General features: G+C 44.9%; 1 protein-coding gene across 1 annotated transcript in view; it reads right to left on the bottom strand.

The window, feature by feature from the left end:
- Positions 1–11,031, bottom strand: part of FUCA2 (alpha-L-fucosidase 2) — a 15,011-nt gene extending 3,980 nt beyond the window's left edge. The window contains exons 1-5 of the mRNA XM_004702136.2: positions 10,823–11,031; positions 10,259–10,446; positions 5,576–5,915; positions 3,465–3,675; positions 3,055–3,240 (exon numbers count right to left, since the gene is read on the bottom strand). Of these exons, the coding sequence (XP_004702193.1) occupies positions 3,055–3,240; positions 3,465–3,675; positions 5,576–5,915; positions 10,259–10,446; positions 10,823–11,031 (1,134 nt within the window). The remainder of the gene's footprint in view (positions 1–3,054; positions 3,241–3,464; positions 3,676–5,575; positions 5,916–10,258; positions 10,447–10,822) is intronic.
- Positions 11,032–11,482: the final 451 nt, after the last annotated feature.

Below are 11,482 nucleotides of genomic sequence, written 5' to 3'. Positions count from 1 at the left end.
ATTACTTCTGTGAGGGCCAAGTCTTCAATTATGTTACAGTGGTCCATTTACCAAAGTCTTCATTAAAAGAAAGGAAAGAAAATTAAACTTTAGTGACCTAAAAAACACCTCCCTTCCCCACCTCCCAAATATTAAGAGGAAGCTCTTAAAAGAGATGATTTTTTTAAATTTATTTCTTTTTAGACCTACTCGAGAATAACTTTTAAAACTTAGGATTATGCATTAGGTGACATTTCACAGGGCACATCAGTACCTTCAACACTCCAAACACATTTTGTTTCAGCTCATCCTTTGCCATCCCTCAATGGACCATCACTGATCCCACTTTCTCCCTCTGTTTCCTGTCTGCAGTCCTCCTTTCCTCACACATTGTAATACCCTGGTTTTATCTCTCTAGAGAACCCTGTCTAACACACCTGGGGTAAATGCTGCCTTTCCCATTTTAAAGGATGATTATTCTAACATGGGAGAAATGTAGTCCCAAACCTGTAGCGTCATTAGTTATTTAAAAAAAAAAAAAACCAAACACACAACTCATTGCCCTGGAGTTGATGCCAATTCAGAGTGACCTCACAGGACAGGGTACACATGCCGCTGTGGGTTTCTGAGACACTAAGCTCTTTACAAGAGACCAACACCTCACCGTTCTCCACCAGAGCATCAGTTGGGTTCCTTATAGTTAACAGCCCAGCACATAAGTACTACAACTCCAGAGCTCCTCATTAGCCTGTTTTTTAAAATCGTTTTATTGGCATATACTCCACACATCATACAATTTAATCATTCAAGCATATTGACACCTCACTTAGCACCCATATCTCCAGTGATCTCTTTGTGACTCTGGACATTTAAATGGATTATATGTCCTTTTGTTGTTGAGGTGTTGACATTTTTTCCATAAATTTTAAAGATTAATTCTTTGTCATTGTGTTAGTCTGGGTTGACTAACGAAACAAACCCAGAGACACTCATGTGTATAAGAGAGAACTTTATATCAAAGAGTAATTGCATATTAAGAAAACATCCCAGTCCAGTCCAGATCAAGTCTTTAAGTCCGATATTAGCCTATATGTCTGATACCTGTTTATAAATTCCTCTTCAGACTCATGTAACACATGCAATGATGCTGAATGCAGGAAGATCACAGGATAGTGAGTAGAAAGTCTTGCAGATCCAGTGGCCATGGAAGCATCTCATTGCTGGCTTGGGTCTCCACATGGTTCCCTCAACTGCAGGGCTCTGGGTGCCATCAGCAGATCTCCATGTGTTATGTCAACAGGAAGATGAAGCAGAGAGAATGTGTGTTCCACCTCCAGGGAGGATGACCGGAGTTCCCAGAATCCTCAGGAGAAGGCCATGCCCACACAGAGGCCTCATTGGCTATGACCTGACTGACAAGTTAGATTCCACCCCTTCACTCAAGTTGACAGATTAGTAACTGCCACAGTCAATAATATATCATTGTCCAAGATTTTCCCCAGTCTGATGGCCCCACTTAATACTCACCCCCATGAAGTGATCATTGAAGATACAGGTGCTATAGTAAAGTGTGGTGAAGCAACAAGGAGGTGCCTATCAGAAAAAAATAGTATCTAGGGTCCTAAAGGCTTGTTTTTAAACAAGCAGCCATCTAAGTAAGGCATCAACTAAGGCCACATGGAAGAATCATTCCAGCCTCTGTGATCCAAGGATTGTAAATAATAAAATCCAAATCCAAAGAAGGGATGTTTAAATTACGAACCCCTCGTTTGCAAAAGGCTATGGGTAACAGTGGAAGCCCAAAATCCACCTGCTGGGTCCCTACATGGATTAAGTCTCCAGTGAATACGCTCTGGCCTAATGGAAAGATGTGCATAGCCTTGCAACTAGACAGAGAGCACTGTAAAGTCAATTATGGTAGATGTAGTTAGGCTACAATATGATGATTTATTATTTGATCTCCCTTTTGGCCCATTTTAAAGTTTTTTTCAATTTTTAATATTTTCTACTTTCTTTTCTATTGAGATTTTTCTCTTTTGCCTAGTCATAGTTGTTACTTTTTTTATTTTGCTTCCTGTTTGTGTTTTGTATGCTTTTCTGTCTATTAAATTCAGGATAGTAGCTCTATAGAGACAGTAACTGGATTAATGATTACCCAGGGCCGTGGCAGGAGAGCTTGGGGGTAGATAAGGAGCTGATAGCAATGATGAAAAGAAAATGTTCTGAAATTGATGATGGTGGTGATGATTGCACAACTCTTCCTAATATGACTAAGCGATAAATTGTATGATATATGAAGTATATGCCAATTAGTCTTTTTTAAAAAAGGAAGAAGAAAATAAAATCAAAAGAGCCAACTAAATAAAAAATTTTAATTTCCCGGTCTGTAGATTGGTTCACTTTTTGCACTTTTTTGGTGAAATATTGTGATGTGTGTAAGTATCTAATTTTTTGGAGTCCCCAATCATCTAGTTTGTCTTCTGTTCTTTGTGCATTTGCATTTTCGATTGATAGTGTATTTATGCCATTTTGAGGAGCCTTAAGTTTGTCTGGTTTTTTCCTTGATAGTCTTTATAGAGTTTTAGGTTTTACATTTCGGTCATGATCATCTTGAATTGGTTTTGTGTGCAGTGTGAGAGTTGACTGTTTGTAATCAGAATTTACCCACCATTAGGTTCCTAGGAGCCTTGATGGCACAGTGGTTAATGGTGAAAGGTCAGTGGCTTGGATGTACCCATAGCTCTGAGTGAGAACAGACCTGGCTTCCATAAAGAGTCCAGCCTCGGAACCCCTAGGGGACAGTTCTACCCTGCCCTTTAGGTCTCTATGAGTCAGCATCAACTCAACAACACACAACAATGGGAGGTGTCTAGTGACGATAAACCATACACCCTCAAAAACATGCTAGGTCCCTCCCTTCCTTTCTTTTCTATTAGAGTAAGTCAAGTCTGGACAGCACTTTGTGTAGGCAGGCCCTCATCCCAGTCCCCTTGTTCTCCGTCTCTTTCTAACTCTAGGGAATGTTACATGTCGTCCTCTAGCACATCGTTTGGTTTCGATAGTGACTTACCATACATCCGGAGTCACAGTGTCATTCGAGGATTTCCAAGGATGGGTCCCATAAATGGCTTCTCCATTGACATTTAGCCAGGCCCCCATTTGCCTTAATCGCTCCTCAAAAATTGGTGAAATTGTGCCATCTTCGGTGGGTCCAATATTCATCAAAAGATTTCCTCCACATGAAACTGTTTCAACAAGTAGCTAAAATGATGAGTATATATAGCTCTTAGATAGATAAAATGTGGCATTAGTCTAGTGTACTGCCCTATTGACACATGCGTGGTAGTCACTATCTAGCACAACAAACAAAAAGGACAAAATATGCTCATGATCCATAGGCCATTGAGGTATACAAATCCTAATAATTCACCACGTCCATACGACTACCACTATTCCAGTAATAGTCATCCGAGTGCTGACTGTACCTTTACCAATTCTTCGATTGTAATGTAGTCCAGGATCCCAGCATTCCTTCGATAGCCCCAGGAAACCTTGTCTATTGTCATACAGTTTTCCCATTTATGCTGCAGTATGTGTTCTGGGTTGTAGCGATCGCTACAGGTATAGTAGCCACCATGCTTACAGATGGTCCCATCTCCCCAACGGTCATTGGTGACCACTGTGTCCCGAACTGGGCTGAAATGAAAATGAACTTTTTCAATGGAAAAAACAATTTTTTAGTATCAAAATATCACTGCTAAGAGCTCTAACTGCAATCCACTCCTGAAAAATGACCTCAGCTGAGTGTCGTGGAAATTCTGCAGGTAAGAAGTTAAATAAAGCTAGAGTGTTCGAAATCCCGGCACTCCCAATTCTTAGCTCGTTGGCAAAATGAGTGACTTAATTCCTCTGAATAACCCATTTCTTCATCTGCTATTTCAAACAGGGATGATGTCTATAAAATCTAGTCTGGTACCCAGCATCTGTAGCACTTGTAAAAAGTACGAGGCATGTTTGAAACTTTCCCCTGCTATAATGTAAATAGTAGCCAAATGGATTTGCACTCAGGTATTTTTTTCTCCAGGGACTAAATCAATCTCCTACATTATGTTCTAGCTTTTCTGTCCTAATGGTTTTACTCAGTAGTGATCCCATGATATAATCCACTGTGGTATGAAATATCCCCACAAGGTTTTTTATCCTGGCAAGGAGTGATGGGACAATTTGGCTCACGAATGAAAGTGGATTGTTCAGTCTGGCTAGACCAGAGGATGTACACTGGTACAGATAGGAACTGAAAATACAGGGAATCCAGGATGGATGAGCCCTATAGGACCAGTGGTGTGAGTGGCAAAACAGGGAGGGTAAAGGGAGAATGGGTAGGAAAGAGGGAATCGATTACATGGAACTGTGTGTGACCTCCTCCCTGGGGGACAGACAACTGAAAAGTGGGTGAAGGGAGACGTCGGACAGGGCAAGATATGACAAAATACCCATTTATAAACTATCAAGGGCTCATGAGGGAGGGGGGAGTGGGGAGGGAGGGGAAAAATGAGGACCTAATGTCGGGGGTTTAAGTGGAGAGAAAATGTTTTGAGAAACGATGTACAAATGCAATTTACACAATTGATGTGTGTATGGATTGGGATAACAGTTGTATGAGCCCCTAATAAAATGTTAAAAAAAAAACCCAAAACATTATAATGGTGTTTTATCAAGTTTTAGTGGAAACAATAGGGGTGATTTTGGAGTTAATCCTAAAGCATTGTTTTTATGTAGTGATCTGCAAAACTTTATGTTATAAATAAAGCTGTTTGGGAAAAAAAAAAAAAGTGGATTGCTCACAGTCCTTCCCCTTATCGGAAGTAACTGGGAATACTGCGGCCTTTGAGAATCAAGACCTCACCAGAGTATAGGTACCCACTGTGGGCCCATGAAGCAGAAGCAGATCATTCCCTGATTTTTATAGCACAGTATCAAGTACATTCTAGCTATCCATTTGGGCCATGTAGTTCAGCCTAAGGAAGACACCCAGAACACCCTTATGTAGTGAGTGGGTCAGCCCTGAACATGCCACAGAAGGAACAAGAAGAAGTGAGAATGTTGATGGTGACGAAAAAGAGAAGACAAACAAGGCCTAACCACAGCTTAACAGATAAACAGAGCAGCTGGAGGAACTGAAAAGTATGTCACAGCATGACAGTGGTCAATAACAGGCCAGAACAGAGGCAGTAGGGGGAGAAATAGAACCTGAAAAGAGGAACCCATCAAATTCATATCTTCCAGGTCCCTGATCCTGTCGTGAATAGTCTGCTCTCAAAATTAGGCTGTTGTGTTGTATTTGACTCCTGATTTATTTATTCTTGATGATATTTCATCTTGATAGTGAGACTTCTAAGAGTTCATAGAAAAAGTCTATTATCTTTTCATTCCATTTTTCCACAACCTTTTTGAAGCCCCCTAACCTATCTTGTAGGCAGTGATTCTCACGCCCCTTACCACGAGGGAGACGGATGTATTTCAAGCAAGGGGATGAAAGCGTTACACGTGTAAGAGAAGGTTCAAGGTCAGCACGATGATCTAATAGCATACCCACCTTTCATTGTACAGCCAGGCCAAGAAGCCGGTGCTGTTCCAGTAGGAGTCTGGGGCCCCTCCATCGCCATCCGCCCACAGCACCTCGGGCTGGTAGGTGTTCACTAGCTCATAGAGTTCAGGCAACGTTTTAGAAACTGGAAATTGCCGCGTATGGAATGAACTGGATTTGTCCGCAAGGAAGAGTGGGTTGAACCATTCGAAGAGGGAGTAGTACAGCCCAAAGCGCAGGTCAGTCCTGCTCCTAATGGCCACCGCGAGTTCCTTGACAATATCCCTCGCAGGCCCTTCATCGACAGCGTTCCAGTTCCACGAGTACTTTGAGCCCCACAAGGTGAAGCCTGGAGAAAAGGAGGATTGAAAACATGTATCCGCGTATCCGTTTTCCTGTAGTTGACTTCCGCTCTTGCAAATGCCGGGACAAGTCAGATGACGCGCAAACCCAACCCAACCCAGTGCCGCCCAGCCCGTCCTGACCCATGGCAGCCCCGCAAGACAGAGCACCCCTGCTCCCTAGCGTCTGCTTTCTTTGCAGAAGCAGGCCACCAGCCCTTTCTTCGGCACCACCACGGGGTGAGCCGTGGTGGGATCTCAGCAATACATGAAGAACTTATTCTACAAATGATGAGTTTATGGTAGGGTTTTTTTTTTCCAGAGTGTGTATACTACTTCTATACGAGAAACAATGAGAGGTTACCACAGATAGAACCAGAGATTCTTTTTTGTTTGTTAACTAACTTTCAGGATACACCCTTCGATTTCTAGGATCGGACCTGTTGCCTCAACTTCCCTTCTCAGAGGATAAGCTGCTTGAGGAACTGCATCATGTCTGCAGCCTCCTCCCAGCACAGGGGCAAACACAGAAGCAGGTAAGAGCTGGCCCACAGAAGACATTTGCCACGTTGGCCAGGCTGAACGATGGCTGTTGCTACTCTTTATAATGGTCCTGTGGCATACTTCCGAAAGCCTTGGAGACCAGACACGAAAGGACACTGCAGTCATGGCCTGCTGGACCACAGCGGACCTCTGGCTTCCCTAATGCCACCAGGCGGGGATCAGACATGCTTCCACGCTCCATCTTGTTTCTTTCTTTCAAGGTTTTCTTTTTGTATATATACAATTTTATTGGCACATAATTCACATGTCATGAAGAATTGTACAAATCATTACTACAATCAATTTCAGAACATTTTCTTCTTTCTTGCATTCATTGTCATTAGCTCCCTCATCCCCCCAGTCTCCTCTGCCATACCCCCAAGAAACCATTATTCCAGTTACTATCTCGATAGATTTATAGACAGATAGTATATATCTATCCTGGATTTCATATACAGAAAACAAACAAAAACAACAATAATAGAGAAAACCCATGGTCAAAAAGAAAGCAGAAAATGTTAAAAACTAGGACAAATGTAAAATAGGTCAAAAGGGAGAAATCAAATGATGAGGCATTAAATTTTAGCCCAACTGCATCTGAAATAATCCACTTTTCAAAGCATTTTGCATATAGCACGGCTATTCACCTCTCTGACTTATGGCCAGAGAGGCTTGATCAGAGGATTAATTCATTTCCCTGCCCCCTTTTTCCCCCTTCACTGTTAAAAACAAAGATCAAAACAATTTTAAAATGGGTCCAAAGGGAGATCAAATGATAATACATTTTAACCTAAATATATCTGCCATAATCAACTTTACATTGCTCTCTGTCTGATAACAAGGCTATTCTCATCCCTCCACTATGATCAGAGGGGATTCACCAGAGGATTAATTTATGCAGAACCCTGCAAATGGATGTTGGGCTTCCACTGGCATCTATAGCCTTCTGCAAACCAGGTGTTCAAAATTTAGGCTCTGATACCATTCCTTCCTTTGGACTTGGATTTTATTATTTACAAGCCTTGGATCACACAAGTTGGTATCCTTCTTCCATGTGGATCTAGTTGGTGCTTCACTTAAAAGCCTGCTTGTTTGAAGACAAGCCTTTAAGACCTCAGACATTACTCTTTCTGATAGCCAGATACCATTTAGTTTCCTCGCCAAACTTTGCCATGGCACCAATATCTTCAGTGATCTCTTCATGTGGGCAAGCATCAAGCAGAGCCAGATCATAAGAACCAATTGTTCTTAGATTGGAACTAGAATTAAGTGTGCATGCCCCGTCCTAGCCCTCCCATGGCCCTCTGCTTCTAGGCTGGCTGATATTTCATTGCAATGGTCACACAAAACTCACAGGCAATATTCACAGTCAAGGGGGCTTATTGGGGAAGTTAATAGGTCACCACAAGTCAGGATCCACAAACTGTAAGGATATAATTGGGGTCCACAGCAACATCTCTCCTTGGCCAGGAGCCAAGTCTCTTAAAGCCTGGGTCTTTGCTTCCATGGGCCAGGATGCCAGCCCCTGGGTCACTCTGCCTCACAGTCCCACAGTCTTGGGCCAGCTGAGGAGACGCTACCCCCTAGTGTTGGTGCTCTTCCTCTGAGTCTTAGTGCTACGTCTCTGATGCGACCTCCACCCCTTCAGTCAGATCTGGGAGGTGCTCTTGCAAGGTCCTCGGGTTTCCCTCTCCACTGCCCCCTCAAAGATGGCTCATCCTGATAGCCAGGGGGATGGTACTGAAAACTGACCAACCCCCTCTATGAGTGTGCCACATAGCCTATTTGCATAGTTCCCCCAATCATTTGATGGGAGTTACAGAGACTTGGGTAGAAGAACTCCACCACGTATCATTCCACCACATCTTCCAGTTTTTGTTAGAATTGTGTGTGTTACTGCATTGTGGTTCTGAAAGCACTAATGACCCACGTATAGTAATTCCCCTTTACTCTCACTGTTCATCTAACGATGCCCATCCCTACTCGTTCTATAATTTCATACACACCCACTGCATTCCTCTCTTGCTCAAGAGCCACATGCGTGGGTGTCAATCTTTCAATTACTGAAAAGTGAATTAATTATCTAGCACCTAGATGGAGAAGAAAAATAATGGAAGCCACTATACAACTCTTTTGAAACAATTCATATTTTAAAAGGAATTTGCCATTAGGTTGCAGGTTTTTTATATAAAAACAGTAGAAAAAAAAAAAACAGTAGAAGAGGTCATATGAATTAAAATATTGCAAATGCCTCAAATAACCTTAGTGTGTCTGAGTACAATGGCTCTTGTGTTTATAAAGTACTTCTGGTGAAACACTTTAGTCTTTGAAACTGGGACAAGATCGACTCACTCTCTAGATTCTTTACAACAAACTTTTCAAACAGTTGCAAAGATATTCATAGTAATTTTCAAAGCAGTATAAATACCTCAATATGTCAATATAAGATTTTCCATGTTAGCAGATCCTGTCTAAGGCAGTAAAACCACTGGGGCCTTTACCATGTCGCCACCATTCTGTGTTCGCCACATGTACAGCACACACATTGGCCTTCCCTCTTCACACTTCAGCGGGTGAATTTATAGAAGCAATGAAAACATTTGATAACATGGGGCTGAGAATTTTATAAATGTGGGCTGAGTCTTCTGTATGATGAATTTGGTTTTGGCTTGTTTGTGTTTCTAAATAAGCTTACTAATACTTAGAAATATTCAACAAACAATATTTAGTGAGCTTACTTTGAAAACAAGAACAAAACTCATCCTTCTGTAATGCTTAGGAACCAACCCTGGCGGTGTAGGGGGTTACATCTTGGTCTACTAACTGCAAGATCAGCAGTTCTAACTCACCAACTGCTCCTAGGGAGAAAGATGAGGTTTCTGCTCCTGTAAAGATTTACAGCCTCAAAAACCCCAAGAGGCCAGTTCTACCCCATAGTATAGGGTCTATAAGAGTCAGAATTGACTCAGTGGCTGGGAGTTGTTGTTGTTGTTGAAGGAATACATTGTGCTACACAGTTAGGGAAGTTCCTAGCCATCAGAAAACCAAGATAGTCACAAGCAATTATATTTTGTAAATATCTGTGTCTGCAGGAAAAATGCCAAGTGGGGCTGGGGGAGGCGGAGGGGACCACTGTGGAGTGCCCAAAAGGCAGCCAAGGAGAAAAATCATCTCAGAACTCCATCCCATGGTTTTCATATCCTATATCCCAGGCCCTGGATAAAGGAGTGAGGCAGACTCTTCAATACCGAGGCCATGATGGCCACCCACAAGAAGCCCACTAATGATTTTACATGCAATGGGCAGTATCCGTGGGTGGGTCTTTCTCCAGTTTTATAGACAAGAGAACAGTAGCCAGTGGCATCTCTTCTCACACTGCCGCTGCCCTCTTTTCCCTCAGCTACTCTTCCTCCACCTCTGATGTGCCAGGGCACCATTCTCAACCCAATCTCTTCTGAAGGCGAGCTGAGTCGCTCTCGTCACTTACAGCTCCTCCGCAGTTGGCCAACACTTTGACTTGTGATCTGAGTCACACCCTAAGTGCTTTCATCCAATCCTGGGAATCTTGTTAAAGGTACACGCACCAGAGTGGGGCCATTTTTCCTGTTTCCCAGAGGGGTGATTTTTCTACATGCCTCTCCACTTGGGTGGAACGTGGAGTCCCCTCGTTTATCAGCAGGTGTCCGTAGCGTTTCTGGATGCGCCTAAGCAGGAAATCGGATTCCATAGAGATGGCTTGCTATTGGTTTCTTCTCCTGTAAGAACGACCGCACGTTTCCTAAGCAGGGGCAACGTTCGCCTCACTTACCTTCATGATGTTTGCTGGTTAGGACCATGTACTTTGCGCCGGAAGCCTGAATAAGATCCGCCCACTGGCTGGCATTAAAAAAGCGTGCTGTAAACTGTGGTCCAAAATCTTCGTATTTGAAATCAGGAGGGTAATATTGCTTCATAAATTGCACAAACTCCGGTTTCTTTTCCCCTTGCCAGTACCACCTATGGGGTGGAAAGGGCATGCGTGTGAACAGCACAGCGCTGCACCAGCCTGCTGTGCCAGCCCCTGCTCAATTACTGCCTAGATTTATCCCTTAGGTTGACTTGCCCTGAAAGAGTGCCTGTCGCCGGCCTTGTCGTCATGCCTTGTCGTCATCCCCAGGAGTCCATTCTAACTCATAGCAACCCCCAAGCACAACAGAACAAACACAGCCGGGGCCGGCGCCATGCTCACACTATTTCTGGTTGGGCCCATTATTGTAGCCACTGTGCCAATCCATCTCCTGGAAGCGCTGCCTATTTTTCCGCTGACCCGCTCTACCTTACCAAGCCGAAGGGGCGGGGCGCCCGGCCGAGGGACCCGCCCGGCCGCGCTCACCAGAACCACTCGCTGCCGAACGCGGGCACGGAGAACACGCCCCAGTGGAGGAAGACGCCCAACTTGGCCTCGTCGAACCAGCGCGGGAGCGGCCGCGCGTCCAGCGACTCCCAGGTGGGCGCGTAGGGGCGGCCGGCGGGGCGCGCGGGCGGCGGCGGCAGCAGCAGCAGCAGCAGCGGGAGCGCCCGGTGGGGCAGCCCCGGGGCCATGGCCCGCCAGCTCGGCCTCCGCGGCGTCACCTGACCCCAACCCCGTGGCTCGCCAGGGGCCGCTTCCGGATCGCGGGTCACAGGGCGCAGGGGCCGCCTGCCCAGGGCCGGGTGTGAGAGCCTCTGCGAGGAGGAGCCTGCCGCTGAGATGATGACGGGAGGCTGTCACCGCGCCCTCCGACGTCAGAGCCACCGCGCCAGGCCGAGCAGGCTTTCCTCCGGTGGTGCCCAGCCATCGCTAGGACTCAGAGCCGGCTCGGCGGCACAAAACCACAGTTGGAGTCTGGTTGAGGGACCTGTGGCCACCGCCCTTCCCGAAGAGAAGGCCCAAATCCAGCGTTTGGCACCTGGCCCAAGTGATGCTGAACCGCCGCACCTGAAGACAAGGTGGGCTGACCCAGGCGGAAACACACGCGCACACACACACACACACACACACACACGGAGTGAA

This window comes from Echinops telfairi, unplaced genomic scaffold, assembly GCF_000313985.2.
Source record: "Echinops telfairi isolate 266 unplaced genomic scaffold, ASM31398v2 ScPeMD7_3533;HRSCAF=4204_0, whole genome shotgun sequence".
NCBI lineage: Eukaryota > Metazoa > Chordata > Mammalia > Afrosoricida > Tenrecidae > Echinops > Echinops telfairi.
The sequence above is the reverse complement of the archived record's forward strand: the minus strand, read 5'-3'. Positions and strand labels throughout refer to the sequence as shown.